Source organism: Vidua chalybeata, chromosome 1 (assembly GCF_026979565.1).
Source record: "Vidua chalybeata isolate OUT-0048 chromosome 1, bVidCha1 merged haplotype, whole genome shotgun sequence".
In the NCBI taxonomy this organism is placed as follows: domain Eukaryota; kingdom Metazoa; phylum Chordata; class Aves; order Passeriformes; family Viduidae; genus Vidua; species Vidua chalybeata.
In genome coordinates this window covers 18840319-18862934 of record NC_071530.1, presented here as the reverse complement: position 1 = coordinate 18862934, position 22616 = coordinate 18840319, and the positions used below count along the sequence as shown (strand labels likewise).

The 22616-nt window shown below is 37.1% G+C and overlaps 1 protein-coding gene across 1 annotated transcript in view; it reads right to left on the bottom strand.

The window, feature by feature from the left end:
* LOC128794418 (LIM zinc-binding domain-containing Nebulette) overlaps positions 1 to 22616 on the bottom strand; it is a 111150-nt gene that overhangs the window by 24200 nt on the left and 64334 nt on the right. The window contains exon 3 of the mRNA XM_053954250.1: positions 14175 to 14259. Within this exon, the coding sequence (XP_053810225.1) occupies positions 14175 to 14259 (85 nt within the window). The remainder of the gene's footprint in view (positions 1 to 14174; positions 14260 to 22616) is intronic.

Sequence of the window (22616 nt, the reverse complement as noted above, 5' to 3'; positions counted from 1 at the left end):
ACAGTCAAATAGAAAACATGCACAAATGACCAGCACTGGACTAAGCAGCATACGAGCAGGCAATGCTATGGTAACAGAAATCAGATTTAATTGAAAGCGAGGTAAGAAAGAACTAGGGCAATAACCTCTGCCTTTCAATAGCATACATTCCTACTGTAATTGAAATATACACAAAGCAAACACCCCTAAGACATAATATGTTTCAGTAATTTATTTCCAAATCAGGGTCAGGACAGTAGCTAATATTTGTTTCATTTCTGCTGCAAGAACATGTGCCTCAAAGAAAAAAAAAAAACTGGTAAGAAAGAGAAGAAAGGATATAAAGCAATTGTAAGTCACGTGTTTGCTCTGATCTGCTCTTTCAAATAAAATATCATGCTGGAAATGCATTTCCCCAGTCCTTCCTTTACTTTCCTAGGTGAAATATCTTTCTATTCCCTTAAACAGACAACATCTCATCATTGCTGTTGTAGCTCATTACCAAGGTAGTAACAACAGGCAGCTACTCTACTATTTCCACAGCAAACATGAATCAGCCCAGTGAACACAATGAACCTCAGCACAGAAAAAGGGTTTGCAGATGAATAATTTACTGCTGTCATCTCAAAGATTACAAAAAGGAAACGGTCTATTTATTTGTAAGGCAACATTATTGATAAATGTCCAGTTTAACCCTGGGATTATATTTGCTAACTTTTTTCCCCTCGTAGTGAGGAAATTCCAGTATAAAACTCCATTTAATTAGGTTTTCCTTACAATATTAGTATTTATAATTTAATAGCAAACTGTCAAAACAAAGGCTATTTACTTGACCTCTTTGGCACTGCTCTGAGACTTGTAATAGCATAAGCACACAACTGAAAAAAATAATCTCTAGTAAACCAAATATCCAATAAATGAAGAAGTTCCTAGCTGATATTTTGACTTTAGCCACTTAACTGTGATTCCAAGAGAAGGCTTTTGCAGTCAATTTACTGATAAACCCAATGTCTGCATTTCTCTATCCACCCTCAGAGAGAGAGATCCAAGACACTGAAGTGCTGTTGTTTAAGTCTCTTTGCAATATAAAATACTCAGCTGAATAAATTCACTTAGCTGAGGACTCACAGCAGCATCTACACTGCATCTAGCTCCCAAGCAGCTACAGATGACTACACCAGACAGAGCAAGTTCCTGGCTGTGACTTTATACTGTCAGCTTGTTTCAGCAAAATTATGTTGTCCTGTGATTTCAGTAAAATTCCAAGCAATTCCCATAATCAGTTTGATTCCATCAAACACAAAGTTTTGGATCAAAGAGAAATTAATGAAAAATTAAAACCATGTTATTTTAAAACGAAATATGAGCTTCCTTCAGCATATATTAGAAACGAAGCTGACTATTACTGAAACACACCATTCGAGCCAAAAATCTTCTTTGCTTTAATTGCATTAAAGGCAACATCTATAGACACTAAAAATAACTCAGTGGACTAACATCTTTCAAGCTTATATGATTTACAGAGTCCAAAAACATTTTCTAGGAATAAGCCAATCAGTTTTATTTCTTTTATATTGTAAGGATTAAAAGTTAAGAAAACTAACTTTCAGTTTATAAGGTTGATTATTTGCCAGTGAAGAAGTCCCCAAAGTACATAAACTCTTAATTAGTAAAACACAATTTTCTTGCAAGAAAGTAGAGAGAAATAATGAATCAGAAATATTTAAACACTCCAGGAATTTATGCTTGTGATAAAGCACTAAACAAGTAAAGTGAAATAGAAATGCCTGTTAAAACCATTTTAAAACATCCACTCCTCAGCTAATTTTCAGCAGGCTGGGACTTCCCTCAGAAAAGTGTTCAGGTTGCATATCTCTGCTTATCCTATGCTACAATTTAAAATAAATACCTTCAATACCTTTGGTCCATCAGGAAGTTTCTTTCCATTATTTCTGAACAAAAGAAAGCAGCAAAGGTAAAACAGTAAACAAAACAGTTTTTGCTAAGCCCTGTCACCATGCTTCTCAGAACAGAGAAGGTTCTATATGGTGCTATAAAATATGATGATCAGCATCATTTTCCACAGCTTTCTGGTTCAGGACAGCAGATGTGCTTATCACTAGACTTCTGATATGTCCCATCTCTTTTGAGTCTTTTTTTTTTTCTTACATTTGACTCCAGTCTCCGAAAAGCTAAATTTGGTCTAGTTATTGTTCAGTACTCAAACACTGCCTTCTATGTAACCAGGCATCAGATTCTACCCTACTTTACAAGTCTTTATCTGAGACAGCCATGACATTTTATACAGCACTAAACACTAGGGAGAAACAGGCACTTTTAGGGGCACTGTTCATACAACCTTTTAGATATTCTTATCCATCCAGATAATTTTATACCCCAGGTGGCAGAATAATACTACCCTATGGCCTTAGTATCTATGAAAACAGAGGGGATTTAAAAGTTTTCACTCACTAAGATCTACCATCAAAACACATATTCATAACTATAACTCGTTCAGAGCACAGGGTTATGGCTCCCTGGAGTCCTGCCCATCCTGCTCACGCACTGAGCCCTGCCATCTCTGGTGCTGTGCACTGCTGACAGCTTTCCAGGGCAGCAGCTCCATTTTTCATTGGTATCACTCATTTCAAAATATTCCTGTTCCTGCACGCTCAATTCACATCTCGTCACAAGAATTTGTCAGATTAGATTGCAAAGTAGAACTAACACAAGTAAAGGCTAAAAGCAAGAGCTGGGCTTTAGGCTGTGAAATAGGATGAGAGCTTGGAAAAGGACAGAACTAAACTGAAGGAGCTAAATTTAAAAGGATGTAAAAGTAAGAGTAGCTCTGTTGCAGAAGCTGATGGAGACAATAGCAGTATCCAAAGACTCCAGTGCTCAGTTTAATCCATAAGGAGTGACCACGGGCTCAGGCTGGTGGCAAAGGCTGCCATGCTCACAAGGCATAGTAAGTACTGACAATGTAAGGATACACATGCCCATAATGCACCAAAAAGCATTTGACTCAAGTAAAATACAACATTATTTGATTTTTTTTTTATTCTCCTCTTATACAGATCAAAGCATTTTCCTTTGATCAGAAGGAGCAACATAACCTATTTCCCATTTATCTCAAATGGTGCTGCACCATGTGCCCACCCTGGCTCTGTGCTGGGTGTTTGCATTCCAGTCTTATCACTCGTACACTGGAGCATCCTGTCCTCAACACACATCCCTCTTACTCCCTTCTTAACAGGACTGAGCAACCTTTCTTCTGACCATATTTATACATTTAAGTTTATATCAACAATTCTTTGACTGATAAATATACTACACTACGAAAAATGTATCCTACACTGGAAAAATATACATGCTAGCTTCATTCACATTTACATTTCCCAACACTTTAAAGTAATTCAGCTATACTTCCTGAAAAAAATTTTAAACAAGAAATTTATGCTTCATTTTACTCAATAAAATTATTATTAATCAGGTAGAAATCAACTATTTTTAATTCACAAGATATTAAAAAATAACATATTAAATGTAGATATATTTATATGGAAGTTTTTACATTTTAAACTAACCTGAACTGTAAGTAGAAAATAATTTTTTGTCATTGCTAGCGGTAAGTGACAAATCTTTTTTGCCTTTTTTTTTTTTAATAAAACATCTTATGTATTTTGTCCTTCAAAATTTTGAGTCTGTAGTAAACTACAGGAAAAAAATAAACCTTTGCTCCAATGAGTTTCTAACACCAAATCCTTGCCCCCTCCCCCCAAAATGTTTCCACCAAATACCTTTCAAGTTCTAACATTTGGTGCAATTAAAGCATTTAGTATTTTCTTTCACTTGCTTTATTTTGAGCTAAGTTAAACATTATACTAATCCTACTCTTTTTCTTTTCTCTTTTTCTTCCTGACCCTTTCACTTGAAAGCCCATCAACATAATCTCCTGCAAGCATAGCACTACCTGACAAACTATCACCCCGAATAGACCTCAATCCATCCTGTGAGGCAGCAGTTACAAGAAATCATTGAACTCTGAATGGTCCCTGCACCATCTGAGAATAAATCAGGAGAACAATATATTTCTTGGATCTAAAACAGCCCCATCAATAAGTAACCCAAGCATCAGGAAAATGACCAACTAAAATGCTGACGAACGCTCATGGCCTTTTATTGGGGTCAAGGGGTAGGACTGCCCAGGATCCCTACTGCCTTTCTTCTTCATCCAAATACTCTGAAAGGCCCAATACTATGCAATTTTGGATTCATGTGTTGTTTTAGCATTGCATTGCATCAGGCAAGCCAAGGCAAATTTCTCCTTTCTCCTTCTCACAGTCATACTCAGCATATTACAAATCCACCAAGGCCAGACAGCACAGGCTACAGACAGGTCAGAAATTATCAAGAACTGAGAAACAGAGAGAGACAAGCAGAGAGAAATATCCTCAAAGCTTCAAAGTGTAAAGAGTATCTTTTGCTGGAGCAGACAAAGGCCTTCTGCAGCTATTCAAAACCCAGAAACCAGAATATTACATTTTGTTGGGAAACACAGTGAATGGCAGAGATTTTGTTTATTCAGTTTTTAATTTCTCTGCTATGGCTAAAGCTCTTTTCATAGTTTCATTTGCTTAAAGCTTCTGCTTTGTAAGACTTCTAATTAAGAGAATGTGACACTCTCACCAGGCTTGGATTTCTCCTATTAAGCAGCTTTGTTGGTCATTTTGTAAAGGCCACATCCAGAACAAATGCTGACCGAAAACAGAATTAATAATGAATTTAAAGGATACTACTCAGTAGCCAATGCACACAATGGGAACAGCTGTTTTACACAAAGTAAAAATATGCATCTGGATTGACTTCTATGTTACACTAAAAAAAAAAAAAAAAAAAAAAAAAAGGTAAAGAAATCCAACCACTCTCAACATTGGCAGATACAAATAACTGCTAAACAAAGTGCATACTTATAAAAGCTCTGCAAAATCAGACTTAAATCACAGCTAATCACATAGGAGAAGCATATAGGCAAATCAGTATTCTCCTTTTTCCTCAATATAGATCTAAAGACTGGATGCATTCTAATGAAGAAAATAACTGCATCAAATAAGAATAAATATAATCATGGTCATGGAAATTCTCTAATTCTACACTCCCATCACATACAAACATGTAACAAGTTTATTGAAAAAATATTCAGCTAGCGAACAAATTAACAATGTATTTAAGGCAATTTCCAGAGGAATGCCAGCAAAGGATTTGCCCTCTCAATTTATTGGTAAACTTAAATATATGTTAAAACTTTGAATTTGCTTTCTCCTTTGAAAGAGAATTATAGATATCTGCCAAACCATGCAACATTATGACCAATGATCCCTCTCAAGAATCCCTCAAACTACAAACACTGTCACAGAATCGTGGAATCATTAAAGTTGCTTAAGATCACTAAGATCATCGAGTGCCATAGGTTGCTAATGCAAGATGTGGCCAGGGGTGTGTATTCTATTCCCATCTATTAGAGGTGGGGCAGTCATCTTTTGTTAATTGGGCCACCTGTTAAAACCAGGTGGGACAGTTTTCTTTATCTCTTCCATGACTCATCCTTCCTCTGGGGAAATATCTTCTGTTAATGGGCCACTGAGTCTCACTGCATGACTGACAAAATTACATCATTCCATTGTGAGATGCTCTGCCCAGGGAGAGGAGCCAAGCATTCCGACCTGGATATAATCTGAAATTCGGAACACCACAGGCAGACTTTTCCCATTGAATTCCCAGAGGAGCAGCTTTTTTTTTTCCACTGGATTCCCAGAGGATGACCAGGCCCATCTACACCACCACTGGATCTTCAGAGGAAAACTCCACCCTTCTACAGGATCACTGCTCCAAAAGAACCACACCTGGCACTGCAGGAGGGCTGCAGCCACCATTTAATGGGACTGCTGCCAACACCCTGACCAACAGGGTGTCAGGTCATATTATGATTCTGTGAGTGTTGTTTTGTATTACTGCATTTTTATTTTTCCTAATAAATATCTGTTATTCCTACTCCTACATCTTTGCCTGAGAGCCCCTTAATTTCAAAATTATAATAACTTGGAGGGAAGGGGTTTACATTTTCTATTTCAAGAGAGGGTCCTGCCTTCCTTAGCAGACACCTGATTTTTCAAACCAAGACATTGAGTCTAATCTTTGATAAAACACTACCATGCCAACAAGACAACAGCACAAAGTGCCACCTCCAGTTGTTTCTTAAACACTTCCAGGGATGGTGATTCCACCCCAGCAGCCTGTTCCAATGCTTAACAGCCCTTTCAGCAAAGAAATTCTTCATGACATGTTGACCTTGTAGCATCAGCAGGAAAAAAAAAAGCCTCTGATCTCTAAAGAGTAAAAGTGGCTCAACCTTGTGCAAAAAAACTGAAACAAGACATAAGGACCAAATTCAAAACATTTTCAGAAAACCAATAAAGTTAGGGAAAATGTAGTTGCTTATCATACTCTTTCAGCATTTAAGGCCCTGAGACTAAGGACAAGAAAAAAATGAAGGGAAAAATTAACATTGCCTCTATAAATTCCCTGTACAGAACCTCTGAATTTTGTTAAGATATTGCCACAAATGAAGACAAAAATTGGTCTCATTACAAGATGGAAAACTAGCTTTGTTCATTGGTAAGAAACAGGTCAGTATTTCTGAAAATATATAAGGAACTAAGTGGAAATCATTCCATTGGATTGGAAATCAAATCCTTTGATGCATAATTCACTCCTATAATCTCACATTGGATAAAAGTTGGGCTGTTACCCTGGGTGAAAGTGTATTAACAAAAATACTCATATGCCATTTTCAAATTATTAAATATGTCACATATTTAATTATTTAATTAAATTATTCAATATACCACTTAATTATTAAATATGCCACTACATTTTGATGAGGGGGTGGAGGAAGAGATAATTCATCCCAGCCATTACAGAAATGGAAGTCTAAGACAAAAACTAATAACTTTCTGGAGGAAGATACTAGCAACATCAAGAAAGTAAAAACCATATTCCTGAAAATTTCGTTTTTGATATTCCAGAGTGAGTAAATAAAGACATGTTCCTTACCTGTCCTTCCTTTTAATGATGACATGACCAATACTCCACACTAGATCAGACCAGTTACCTACTGAAAGAAATTTCCTCTTGCCGATCACAAGTACTGCCAGTTTTTGTGAATAAACAGCAGTGTCAGCAATAGGAAGCATGGACCCCCTTTGACTGAATGTGGCAGCCTGAAATACGCAGATCTGAAGCCCAGAAATGAAAGAAAGAGTGATGAGATCTCATTTTCTGGTTTTGGCAGACTTTCTCAGTACAAATACTCTGCTAAACAGGACAGGGGGAAGGGGACAAACTCAGTACTGATAGCCTTGATCCCCAGCCATTCCCAAGGCACAGCCTGGCACAGCTCGGTGTCTACTTCAGAGGAGAGAGCACTCCTGAAGGGCAGTAAGGACATGCCTGCACCAGTTTTGCTCCTCTTGACCTGACCAGTCACTGCACACAACCCAGAGGACACTGACCCTACAAACTCCCAATTTCCATCACATTTCATGCATGCTCAGTTTCATGCTTCTCAAATGCCACTTTGATGGGCTTCTTAGACACCATCTTAAACACTATGAAATGGGGGAAAAAAAATATATTTTATAGGGGGAATACACATTCTGTCCATACACAGTGTGGACAGAACACTCAATTTGTCTTTGGGATCAGGAACTTCTTCCTGACCCTCTTGTACTCTACAGTACAGGTACATCCTCAGCACCTGATTGCAATCCCTGGATGCCTCATTTGTTATGTCAATTATTCTGTTCTCAGTCTTTATTTTAAATTCTCTAAAACTGAATGCATTTTCCCTTCATGTGGGTTGAATTTCTGTGCAGTAATCCAACAAAAACATAACTAAAAAGAATCTCATTAATATATATTAGAAAAATTTATCTAATTATATTAATGTATTTTGCAGCTTAGTTCTGAGTCTTAGTACTGGAAGATGCATTTTTTTCTCCCATGACTGTGTACTTTATAGGCTTCTTAACTTTTTAGCTAGCAGGAAGTCTGCGCTGCTTGCTTCCAAAACTCTCCAGATACTACTGTGCTTCCTTAAATGCAGTTCTGTTCTGGTTTTCTCTTATCAAATTACACAAGGTTTTTCACATCACTGTGTTTAATAACAACAGGGCAAGCACTAATGAAAAAAAAAAGTCACACTTTTACTTTTGTATCATCAAATCAACAGTGAAAAGCTGTTCAGTTACCATTTCCTATAGATGCTCATGTGCAAGTCTGTCTAAAATGTTGGGCATTTTGGGCAAGTATTCATCTTTGCTTTGTAATGTGCTCCTTTCATCATTATCTTTGCAGATTTTTTTTTCAGAGAAATGAGGAAACAGCACAAAAAGAGTAGTCTGAAGCAGTTGTTTTGCTAATGTACACATAATAACAGATAGACAGATACACACGATAACACAAGTTCAGAAAAAAGAAAGATAGTTTACTGCCTTTATCTACACAGCTTAATTTACTGATTATCGAGGTGTGATATGACTCAAAAAGAAAACAGGGGAAAGAACAGTCAATAGCATAAGAAAAATAGTCCTTTTCATAAACAAGTAAAAAAAAAAACCTACTATCTGAACTCCTTTCTATAAGTAGCATTTCCTACACTGATCAGTACATTACCACTGGAAGTCAGTATAAAATTCTGTATAATAATACAGGCAAATTATATTAGATTATTTTTTTAATTAGGATATGCAGACAGTACCAGGAATTAGATTTAATACTTCAGTCTTAACAACTTAAAGCTAAGGCAAACAACACTTCTATTTCAAAAAGTAGCCCATAACCGTATCTTATGTCTCAGTAGAAGATTTGTATTTTTACATATGGACTCAAAGAATTTCAAGGTGCCACAAATGTGTCAATAACACCAAAATGTATTCCACAGAGAAACTCCCTCTCTGCTGTACAATCTGTTTATCTATCACTACTACACCCTGTTTGGTGTCTTTGCCTCGTGTTCTGGTGTCTCCCAACCATAGGGTTACAACGTGCTTCTCTCCACATGCTGGTTCAGCATCTATGATAGCAAAGAGCAGCAGACAGAAGAGGAGAGGAGAGGAGGGGAAGCAGTAGTGTTATAATCTGAATCTTACAGACTAAGTACATGCAACAGGGGGAAACCAAATAAACAACAAAAACAATGAAACTGAAACAGCATAGATACATGGTGTCACAGTAACAGGAGCCAGTCCAGGGCAGACAGGATGTAGACAAAATCCCTCACATATCTGGCAAGATAAAAATCAGAAGAGATGACAACCATTTTCCCAGAAAACTGAAATTCATTCTGCCTCCTGCTCTCCTCTGGAGTTTTGTAATATTCACATAAAGAATTATTTTCATGCCTTTGATTCACACAGATTAAAAAAGCCATTTAATTAGTCTTCAGAGGGAAAGAAGGAACAAACCAGTATTGGTGGGTAAGCATGATTTACAAAATACTACTGCGAAGGGGTTCACAGAGGAGCAGGGCAGAGCTTTCTGCAGGCAGTCTGGGTTTATTTTAATGCATCAACCCAATCAACATCTCCAGGACTTATCACTCACAAATAATAGCAAGAAGATGCCTGAGAAGCCTGCACTCTCCTGGCTCTGTCAACCCTCTCCTCATACACATAGGGTGGACTGGGTTCAGATCTTCAGATAACCGGAGAGAGGAATACATAATTAATCAGCTCCTGACGGCTATCTGGAAAGGTCCCATCTTTAAAATATGTTCCAGGGTCTTCTTACAAAATCACCCATAAAGGTATAAGAAAGTCCCTCTGCTTGCCATATCATACTGCTTCCTCCTTTTCTCAGCTGAAAGAGAATATTTTTATCTCTGTCTCCAGCTCCAAAATCTGCTTTCTCCATGACTTCTCCAATGAGCTCACTCAGGGTACCCCAGGAAATCCATCCAGTGTCTGCTTTAATAATCCATACAGCAGTTCATTCTCCTATAGCATTCACTGTGGCAGTTCATTCCAAAGACTTCATAAAAGAGGTGCATATAAACTGAAAAGGCTTTTTTAACAAATCAAGCTAATAAAAATAATCTGCCTGGAAGTTTGCTAACATGTTTTTGAAACAGAGAAGCAAAGAGAAAAAGGCAAGAAGATGAGCTAAATGGTTGAGAGGAACCCAAGGAAGGACAGGACAGAGACAAATCACTGAATATGAAGAGTTGAAGATACAGGGGAACTCTGGAGGTCGTCTAGTGCATCACCCTACTCAAAGCATAGGCAACTACCACAGATTCCTTAGGACTGTGCCCAGTCCTCTTCTGAAAATCTCCTAGGAGGGTCACTCCACAACCTCTCCAGGCACCTTCTGCCAGTGTTCAGTCACCCTCACACCAGAAATGTTTTGCCCTATGCATAAATGCAGTCTTCTATATTTCAGTTTACACCTGTCACCTCTTGCGCTTTCACATGAAACTGCTACACAGAGTCAGTCTGTTCTTCAGCCTGAACAAAGAGGAACATGGCCGTCCCAGACGCAAACATCTGACCATAAAGATTTTTTATTCCCTTTTCTATGGCTGACTCTATTCCAAATGCTCAATGATACCATGATTATCCTGGTGAGATCTGGCAGATAAAGATCCAAGCACCATTAATTCCTGAGAAAGTAAGGACTGTTAAAATATAATATTGTTAGGATAATAGTCTGATTCAACTGCATATGTCTCATAAAACATTATGGTACTTCATGAAAATCAACACTTTATGAATTCTATTTATCAAGAAAAACTGCAAGTATGTTTCTTCCTAAAGAAACACAGATATGCTTTCAATTATCCAAGTTCCTATAAGGGTAGTACAAGAAATTGTCAAAGAAGCACTTGGAGTTTCCAAGGACAGAAGCCTCAGGGTGCGTTACAACAGGCCAGGACAAGAAGAAAGTAGGACAAGACCCAGGATTTTGTACCAAGTTCCCTATGAATTACTGGAAAGTACATTTCCTCAGAAAGTGCTGGAGTAGAACACACCTTAAACATCAGCCCTCTCTTTGATCTGACACTTTGATATTCTTCCCGCCAAGAACTGCTGCAGAACATCTCTGTTTCTTTTTGCAAGTTCAGTGGGAGTGGCAGCTTTTGATGTACACAGAATTGCCACAGATGAGGACTAAAGGCCATGGAGCAATTCACACTGTTGTAAAGTTCGAGAGATCAGTAGTAAAGTACATGAAGGAAATTCCCAAGTAAACAAAGCTGAGATGAGCATATCAGTAACTTCCATACCTGAGCTTATTTAAGAGAGGCTAGAGAATGTGAAAAGTATCCATTGCATACTATGGAGCAAGAGAATGCACTACTTCACCAAAAAGACAAGGATTTTTCATCAGAGAGGCATAAAGAAAAATCTTGTTTGAGACACTGGATCTCTGTCTCTACTCTTTACCTAGAGGATGAAAGACCTCCAAACTCATTTTTCTCCTGTCAGGAGGCATACTGGACTGTGGAGTTCTCCAGAATGGAAAATAAACACAGCCTCTCCAAAATGCATTTTTATCTCCTTCCAACTACAGAGCTGAATGAAAGTCCATGGAAGCAAAATCCTAAAGGGGGGAAAACTCTGATATTATATAAAATAGAAGAACAGAAACAGCTCTGGAAAGCTTTTAAATGCTGTCTTTTGACTTCTTAAAAACGTGATTTTTCAAGTGTTCCAAAGAGCTATCCATTTTCTATTGACTCCACAAGAAAACAGTATTTTGTTTTGTTAGTTTTGCTCTTGTTGTGTTATGTCAACATGACACCCTGGCACCTGATGCTGACCTTACTGGACTCTTGACCAAGGACCCAGCACTGCAATTTAAAACACTGTCAATTGCTGCTTAAATGTAAATAAAAAATAACAGATTTACAAAAACGTGTATTTTAGAATACACAATATTTAATGGTGTTTCCTTTAGTAGTTCTTCATGTTTTGCTGAACAAAATAAATAGTTCTAAAGCTACAGATTTTGAAAAAATTCTTGGGAATCCTGCAGTTAAACACAAGGTTATGCCTCTTCAGAACTAAAAGCATTAAAGATGTTTACTTAGAAACAGCTATTATTTTAGAAAAGCAATTCTCCTTATTCAGTAGTCAACATAATTTTTACATTGCCTAACACGGAATTTGCTCAATCCCAAATTGTCAAATGCATTGGCAGGAGGCTCAAGCAGCTCTGATGAATACTGGAAGGCAGTAATAATGTGGTTCCATCCAGCCAAGTTCAGTTTCATATGAAAGGCTTTTCTTGAACCATGCACACACTTTTTTCTACTGCACAGGACTGAAAGAGAATGAGACCTGAACAATGCCAAATTATATCCCATGGGGTTTTTTTGGTTTTTTGTTTTGGTTTTGTTTGGGGTTTTTTTTTGGTTTTTTTTTTTTTGGTTTTTTGGGGGTTTTTTTTTGTTTTGTTTTTGGGGTTTTTTTTTGTGTTTTTTTGTTTGTTTGTTTATTTGTTTGTTTTTTGGGTTTTTTTTGGGTTTTTTTTTGGTTTTTTGGTTGGGAGTCTTTCCCTGAAAAGACAAGACAAGGGACTAGACAGCCAACAGGACTGATTGAAGATAGCAGTTTCTCTCAAGGCAAGTCCTTATATTCTTGAAAGTATTACAGAAAGTATTCAGAATTTACAGTCATATTTTAGGACAAGATCTATATTGGATAAGGAAAAGTACCTGGAATCTTTATGTCAGCATTGAAATGATTCACAGGTTAAACTACTTAACACAGTCTAGATGAAAATCTAGAAAAAACATTATGGCCTTTCTTCCAAGTAGGCAATTTTTTGCTCTTATAATTTATATCTGCAAGTCTTTTGCTGACTAGTAATATTGGAAAAAAAAGGCATATTGTAAAAATTAAGGGTTTCTCTCAATTTCTAAGTTTTGAGTAGATTCTTATCTAACATTTTATTACCGTGCATTGTGAACAGTTGCAGCAATTTTATTCATGGGCAAACTCCACATTTCTTGCTTATACTGCTTACCCAGTATCCTAGAATGCTACGTTTTCAGTTTAAAAATAGAGACTAATACCCAAAAAAAGTTTCCTTATGCTTTCATAGTGCCACAGAAGCATGTTTCAAACAGGTTAGGGAAGGCCACTTCTCCTATATCCTCTATAAAGAGCAGTAACATTTTATTATTCTACTGAATCCCAACATTTTCTCTCAAACCCCTAAAAAACAGTGGGCTGAAAACTTATACTCTTTTTAAAAGACCTGTAAAATACTGGTTTTAAGTTCCTCTTTGTGACACAATGGTAACTCTGGTACCATTAGAAAAAAACAGTAGAACCGGAAGGAAAACCAGAATTTTCATAAAATAAAATGCAATCAAATATTATCAATTGTCTTACAAAGGACAACTGCCAGCGTTACATAATTTAAAACTTTAAAACAGTATAAAGTGATACTGGAGAGTGGGGGAGAGGAGGGCTTTTCAGATAAACATGAATTAATATCAACCAGAACTTTATATTATGGTAGTCACCTAAATCTTCTTTGCCATGTTCTTCTCTTGTTTTCCCCTTTTCATTTTACATTTTAATTTAAATATATTTCTTATTAATCTGCATAAGTTTTGATTGATAATGTGTTTATCACAACTAGCTTACAGACTGCCCCATATATTAGTTGACAGAGGCCATAAGAGATCCATAAACTGATTATTTAGTCACTTCATTTTTGATAAATATTAAAGGCTTCTAAATATCTGCTAATGACAAATTCATTATTTGTTAATCTCACGTTATTTTATTATTAAGTTTAATGCAAGCTGTCAAAGGAAAATGAACCCTTTGAGTTAAGCTGTATCACTTCTAACATTAATAACTGTTTAGATGCTTCATGTACTGATGAAAATGAAGGATTCCAGTGATGCCAATGGACTTACAATTGTATAGTAACTAGTATAAGTGAGAACAGAAATAAAACATTGAGTTTTGCAGTCTTATACCAACTGACAAATGTTTTATAATTACACTACAGTGCAACTATGCATGTACACAGAAATACTACTACTACTTAGAAAAACTACAAAGAAGTGGACTGACCATCTAACATTAACAAGACAAAAGAATTTTTCTATTTACCTGACTTTGCAATTCACTTTGTTGCTTCAGGCGAAGATTTTCTGGTGTATCAGCCACTGTAGTGAAGGACTGCTTTGGGTAATGTCTAGAAGAAGAAGAAGTACAAAGCCAAACAGTAAATATTTGCACATGCTAGAAAGTCAAATGCATCCCAGCACTCTTTCCTACAGTGTACAGAATTTTCATTGTTTGCTATGAATTAAAATCTTTAAAAATATTGTGTCAGACATGCCTTACAGAAACAACACAAAAGAGTAATGGTCTAAATCCCATCTATTCATCCTGCCCACTGACTTCAAAGACCAATCAGCCAAAATTTGCTTTCAATAGAGTAATCAAAACTACGTTTAACTGCATTGTCTTGGAATAGTCATGTGCTGGACAAAGACTAACTAAAAGCTCTTAAAATGAAATTATTTTACAGAAACCAATGCTACATAAGAGAGCACAGCTGGAGTACCACAGGGTCTTTAGTCCTTTAGTGTAGGAACCAGAAGGATCAAGGCAGGTTCTTTCTGGTAGAGGAAAGTCAAATGCTTTAACAGTAAATACGTCAATACAGTACTGTAATATCCAGCACCAAAGGCTGTCGTGTCTCAAAACTGCAATGCATCAGGCATCTCTCTTTCCATTTGAAATTTTACATCTTTACAATATGCTCCTACTATTTGCTTTGGCATTTTATGGTAACATGCTCTAGGGAAGCCTGCTTGAGCAGGGAGGTAGGACTAGAGGGCCTTTGGTGATGTCTTCCAATCCTAATCATTTTGTGATTCTGTGAACTGTAGCAGTCAAATCCTCCTCATTTGCAGAGCCACTATTTATTAATTTTCATGGATTTATCCTGTAATTTTACAGTCAGACAAGAAGTTCCCTAATAGGAAAGACCACAAAAAGAAGCAAATAGCAAAATGAAACAGCACATCCAAAAATAGACATAATATTATGAGCCAGGAGCACCATGAGCAAACCAATTCTTACTAATTACTTTCCATTATTTTCAGTCTGAAACTAAAATGTTCGCCTTCCTATGACGTCAGGCACTCACATCTTCAGTTACCATTCACAGCTTCCCATGTCTGCCAGCTCCCCTATTTGTGCCTCCAACATTTCAGAGTACAAGAGACAACAGGCACAGTGTTATAGACACAGTAACAACTGCAGTACAAGTTCCACAGAGAGAGTAAGCAGTAAGTGTCTGAAGACAGAGGATATGCAGTATTAAACATTTCCATGTTCAAACTCCAGGCCATCTCTAGCGCGTTCTTTCAGCAGCTAGTTGTATGCTGTTGCTATGATTTCATCATAAAATTTCCATTCTGTATAAACATGATACATATTTTCTTTCAAAACTGTATTTTGTAAGAAAATTTTCTCTGTACAAGTTCTATTTCCATGAAGTGTATGGTTTCAGTAAAAAAAAAAAAAAATCTGAAAAAATGAAACAAGCATAAAAATTAAGGATTTCTGATTTTATCCAAAATCTGAATATTTCCCCCTCAGAAATGCAAAATTAATAATTGATGAGAAATGCTGCCTGAACTTAATACAGTTGACTGCTCCAGACCCGATTCCCCCAACAAATGACATCTTGCATTGCCAGACTTCTACACCACAGCACAATGGAATAGACTCCTGCGGCAAGAGGATGTGGAACATCACCTCATTTGTGGTGTCATTACACAGGGAAAACAGAGGAGAAATACAGGACAACCTAGGGACTTCAGGCTCTCAAGGGCTAATAACTGTATAGAAAGAGCAAAAATGAAAACATCTTTATGAAAGAAAGCTTTTCCTCACAGAAATGCAAGAACTATCCCAGACTGGGTACTAGCAAATGGACAAACAATGCTACTCTAAGTTTATGTCAGCCACTTGTCTCAGAGAGCTCACGTCACTGAAAACTAGAAAGCAGAATTTCTAAGCATGACACCCTTCAGAATATTCATTTGGAGTTACAGCCAAGTCCTCCCAAAGTCCCACCCAAGATGGAGCTTTGGCCAGAGAGAGCACTGAGTTCTGCATATGCTGCTGCCCCTTCCCTCCTTTTCAAACCAGGGGCTCCCCCACCACCACCCGTCAGAGCCAGCCAATGCCAGCAGAACGGCTTCACCACAGCTCCAGCAACACACAGGGAGGCAGAACCAGGCTTTGCATGAGGCAGATGGTGCCAGCATTGTGTAATACCTTGGGACAAGGAAGATACTTCCAGAAGGGCTTCTCTTTTTTTTTCCTTTATTTCATTTTTTCTGTCTCACAATTCATTCTTCTGTATAGAGGCAAAAAACAAATGCCAGACTGGCCAAAAGGAGGGTCACAAGCCCTTTTTGGAAAGCAGCAATGAGCAGATGGGGAAAGCAACAAGCCACCTCACAGCCAGGGCTTGCTGATGCCCAAGGAAGATTGTAGCAATGGTGCACAATTCACACGTTACAGCATAGCAGCCTTCCACATAGCAGCCATGAGATATCCATGGATAGCTCCTGTAGATGACAAAATTCCTATCCCTAAAAAAATATAATCTGCCATACATGCATCTAAAATATTACATTATACACATGTTGAATGCTGAAAGCATAAACTTTCATTGCACTGCTTTACACCATGGTTACATATCATGACCCTAGTAGTATAATCATAGTAATCACATGAATTCATCCTTTTTAACATGGAGAACACAGAGTGCAGCCAGCTCAGACAGCATTTTTGACCTGGTCCCCTTGGAAATTGTGTGGACAACACTGAGGCAAGTGTCTGAGCCACAGCCCCCAGGGAGCCTGTCAGGAACAGCAGCAGAGAACTGCCAGCCCAGGCTCTCAAGTTAAACCTCTCTATTCTGAAGCATAAAAACATACACCTTGTCCCTGTCATTCACCAGCTCTTACTTCTGATTATTTGTAAAAGAAATGCTTTCTTCCACAACTAGTATTCAGAAGCTCAGAGATATTTCAACATTGCAAGCAAACCACTTGAGAACCAATGTATCTAAGATCATTATTTATTTCAGAAGCACTAGCTCCATACTTCAAGTAAAAAAGGTATGTTCAGTCTTGAAGAAGCAGTGCTTTAATATGCGTGAAAATACTATGTAAACTGATTTTATCAATGAAAAGTATTTACACTTGACCACGGAAGAAAACAATACACATGACAAGTGAACAAAACTGCTGAAATTTAAATTGGTCTTTAAACTGATCATCTAAACCATTTATCAAAATGTATTACAGCGATTAAAATAAGAATCATTTAGCAAAATTAAATTAGCAGTGCATTCTACTATGGGTTGTCATTTTAACTGCAGCTGATTTATGAAACCACTCACATGGTATTTCAAACCAGAAAGACATGGGTTTAGATACATCCCTTCTAATTTATGGAAATTCTTGCCTCAAATGCATTAAAAAGACTAGTGTTAAATTTAAATCCTATCTTCAGCTTTCCACATTTGTTTTAAGCTTACTGATACCATGCCTTCAGGATAATTACCAGCTTTTAAGATATTAAATTATGTGAAAACTATCAAAGATACCTTGTACCATTGGATACTTTTGTCTGAAATAGAAGGCTGAAACCCAAGTGTTAAAATTCAATAATCTTCTTCTTTAACTATCAGTTTAGGTCTATACCCGATTTCATCAAAATGTTCTGAATAAGGATAAGGATGGCAATAGCCTTTAATTCAAAGGGCTGACAGTGGTCCCTGGTAATCCATTGCTCAGCTTCCCTTTTGTCCAAGATGATGTCTGAGAAAGAGCCAGGAATTGGTTAAGGAGGTTGATCTCATGTCAGCTATTTAATGGCAATGTCCAAAGGATTTTTTTTGTTTGTTTTAAGTCTTTGTTAGTTGTCTAAGTCTACTTAGCAATATGTCTTACCACACTAATGCTATTAGGATTAATCCTGTATAAAGATCTATACAAGAAGTTCCAGAACAAATCAGGATACACAGTAGAGTGTCTCTGCTGCGGGTTACTGTATTGCCTGCCTCAGCTGCATGGCTTGTTTAATAAAACAAACCACAACTCAATCTCTTGCTGCTTGGGAGGAAACTCCTTATATTGAAAACAGGATCAGTAAAGCCTCTGAGAACACAGGAAAGCACCTGAAAGTTACCTAGCTTTTCCAATGACTAAACATAGAAATTTTCCTAAATACTTTTTTAGCTGCAATGTTTTCATCAGTTTTTCCATGCTCTCAATCCAACAAAAGGAAAGAAAAATGTTCTGAGAGAGAATGGGATGAAGTTCAGCTTTTGTCTCTTCTGTAAAAGGTCAGATTCAAAGACTGAGATAAATTCAAGCATCTGCTGGAATTACCTTCCTCATACCTCACTCTGACTTAACCAACATTTACAAATTATTAAGAGATTTGTGTTTGTGTCTTATAACTGTAAATTAACTGTGCAGTTACAGAATTCTAACCATGTCAGAATTACTAGATTTCTATGGAGTTTTATCTCCTCTAAAATACATATTCCATATTTGCCTGCAACATTAAATTTGTGATATTTTTTAACCAGAGAATAGGTACAAAATATACAAATCAAAATCAGTCTCCTAAGCAGAGGGTCAGCTCCATCACATCTCTTCATAACACCAGTTGCCATCACTGGCTGTCACATTAGGCTATCTGTCCTCTCCTATGTTTTGCCCAAAAAAACTATTCTTCTAATTTAAGCAAACTCTAAAAGAGAAGGTTTAAAATAAAAAAAAAGAAAAGAAAAAAAAAAAGAAAAAAAAACACAAAAAAAACCAAACAAAAACTTATTTTCACTTGCAGTAATGCAGATTTGAACAAAATAAACCCATAAGACAATATAATAAAACTAAACCAATCTTAAAAGAATTATAGAAAACTATAAAAATTAGCTATGCTTTTAAAACTAGCACTTCAGTATACAAAAATTGAAAACTGAAATTAAATAGCGAATAATAGTCTAGCAGGTCTGGATGTAACTGAAGCTCACAAATGATGGACAGGTAGGGAAGCTCCATCTCAGACCAGCAAGGGCCCAATCTGGTAAATGTGATCTGAGCCCGTGTCAACAAACAGCACAAAAAGAGAGAGGAGAAACACAGGTTTCCAATTAAGTCTCATATAGAAGACACATGACAAAATAATTTTTGCAGGATAAAGCTGACAAGGTATTGAGCTTTGCTTGGGAGTGTTTAAACTGCCAGACTGAAGAGACATAGGACTGCTTTAACCTTCTTATCTTGAAACTGTGTCATTCACAGAAGGACATATAAGATGCAAAACAGCAGAGAAAGAACCAGCAGGAGAGAGATCTTGCCCACAGCTGACTTGATTTGAAATTCGTGCTCAGTTGCACTTGCAGCTCTGAAGCTCCAGGAGGGATTTCTCTGTGTTTTCTCTTTTGTTTTGAGCTTTCTCTGCAAGATCACTTATTTGCATGCAATTATAAAGGCTTTCGTAGTAGGAATAATGTAACTAGTGCATAATACAGTTTTGGGCAATGAAGTGAACAAGAAATACATCACAATTCTCCAGAAATTATCCAAAGATGGCATTCTCTTTGGCTACCTGAATCTAACCCACTGTATGAAGAACTCTGGCTGCAATTAGTTTGCTTTGGATAACATTTTTCAATCTTTGCCTTCTGTTCTGCAAGAAACTTTTCAAATATTTAATTTCTGTACCTGTACTTCTTCCTTGAAGTAAAGGAGAAAGTTTCTCGCATATGCTAGCTAAATGCAAGTTCCTTTTTTATGAGAATAATCCCCTAGAGTGATGAGCTTGTACTGATTTGCAGGAGAGTTAGCAAGCAGTAAGATCCATTTAAAAAAAGTATGGATATTCTACTTGCTTTTTGGGGTAAGCCATAACACCTTTGCTCCTGAAGTGAGTGAAAGTCCACATATCCCATAAAACCAGGCACATGTTGCACACTGTGCTACCAAACTGGCACTTGATACACAACTGCAGAGACCCATATCTGGGGCTGCCTTCAAAATCTAAAGTTAGGGACCACATTAAATATTTTGACTCTATCTGGCCCCAAGACTCAGGTTAGTACCTTACTGTTCTCTGTTAGAGGCAGAAAAAATTAACTATTTACTGAAAACAACAAGGCAGAAAATGTTTACATTTTAGATAAAATAGTTTAAAAAACTGGGTAGCCAACTCTAATTCCAAATTTCATGCTTTTCACCATTTGAAATTTCACTCCTAAATTCTACTGTCCCAAACTAGCGGAGCAGTTAACTCTGCAAATCTATGTCATACATTGAGGAACCCCAAAGAACAGAGAACTGGACTGAACAGCCATCTTTTAATTGCTGGCAGAAGGGGCAGCTATGGAAAACAGGTCAAGATAGAAGACCTGCAGTAGTTTATTTCAGAATTTAAAAGACCAGTTAATTTTTGAAAATAGTAAACTCAAAAAAAAACTTTCAAACTTTCTCACAGCATGTATCCAAAAGCAATACCACTACTCATGTGGCCAGTATTGGCTAAGTTCTAGAGAAAAAGCATAGAGGTCACAACATTAAATTACTTTGTACTTACAATGCCAAGATCACCAAAAAACCTATCTCAAATACATTTTCAGATACATGGGTTGTCTGAATTTGCAATGTTCCCATATTGATATTTTGATTTCAAGTAGCTCCCCTGAAAAATGCTTAGAGCCAGCTTGGTGAAGACAGAAGGCCAAGTGCCTCTAGGCCAACACCAGCAGTGTCACACAGGCAGCTGGGCCCATGCTCTACAACCAAGGAGTGCTGTCTTCCTGCTTCCTCCCAACTGTCCCAGAACTAAAAAATACCCCAGCTCTCAGGTGATCTTAACTTTTTCCCCATTTCTTACATTTTTCTTTTCTCTCTCTTTTGCAATTTGATATTTATTATACATAATAATATACATTGTTAAAGAGACATGCAAGTCTTGCTTCTTGAGAAATTTAGGTCAAAACATTTAAATTTTAATGATCTGAAAAAATACAGCAGGAGGAGGACACAGTTCATATCTTATCATATAATACTAAGAATTGTTATAATACAGATCTCAGCCTAGTAGCATCCAGATTCAGCAAAAAGATCAAAAAGAGTAAAATCCAATCATCATGGACTTCAAAAGTAGAACTGCTAGAATTTTCAGTGGAGCCAGGCACTCACCCTTTCAATAATTTACCTATTCCTCAGCTATGGGGCTCCAATGCTTGAGGAAATAAAATTAGCCAGTAGCAGACCAAGAACTACAGCGTAGCCTGGAGCTGTGCAGAAATCTATTGGCAGCACACTAGTAGGCATTGACAGCAGATCAAAAAGTGAGAACCACTGCTGGAGAAGGATACACAAAAAGATGCACAGAAAGTTCAGAGAAGCTTGAAAGGAGGAGGCAACAGTGGCAAAACAAAACAATAAACAAAAATCTGACTGCAACAGCAAAATCCACCAAAGGCACACATACATACTAACATTTGTCACTGCTAGACTGCTCCCAGGATATCACTCAGTGAGCTCACCCAGAGCTCACCCAGGCTTATACATCACCTAGACACAGAAAACTTCACAGAAAACTTCACAGAAGTTTAAGAAAACTTTGTAATCACCAGTGGCACAAGAAAAGGCTGATGATTCAATATTTCCATAGTATTTTCTTCCAGATACTGTGATTATTATTTCTTCCAAAATATCCGGGAGACAAAAGAACATAAATATCAGCAGGAAAAACACAAACTTAAGCTGAGTTTCTCACTAATTTCATTTGTCAATTTACAGTAGCTGATCTAGCAGAGCAAGGAAACACACAGTATGACCCATAGTTTATCCCATCAACATCTTGCTGACCTGTTTTAAGCATATGTGAAAGAGTTATAATTCATGCATACAGCAATGGCAAATTTTCTTACAGAATTCCTACATTTTCTTATTATTTATTCTACGTTCAATATATCAGTATCTCAAGCAGCATGACACTAAATTATACAAGTGTAAATGCTCACAGGCAATTGGTAGCGCTCAGTATGAGGATTTAAATACAACACCTAAATGGACATCTAAATGTGTGGCTTTCAGATACAAGGACCAGTCACAAACAAAAGGAAGTAAAACTTGCATCTATCCTAATAATGCTTTCTTCTCTGACAGCTTTTCAAGTGCAAGAGATGCAACACAAGGGAGAAGTTTCATTCTAAAATTTTAATGCCAAAAATCTATGACAATAACATCAGAAATCAAGTGATTATCTATTGCTCACTGCCTGTATTAAGCCTCTCTCTTTCAAGGGAGTACTGACTGAAAGAATGAATATTTGCTACTAAGAACTGAAATTCTTATTCATCTGGTACTTAGAGAGGCTACCTGGAACAGAGGTTAGACAGTGTTAAAGGAATAAAGCAGGTATTTATTAAAAAGGCCTTCAAAGGACACCTTGGGCAGTACAGGAGCCTGGCTGTGGCTCCACCCAAGATGGTCCCAA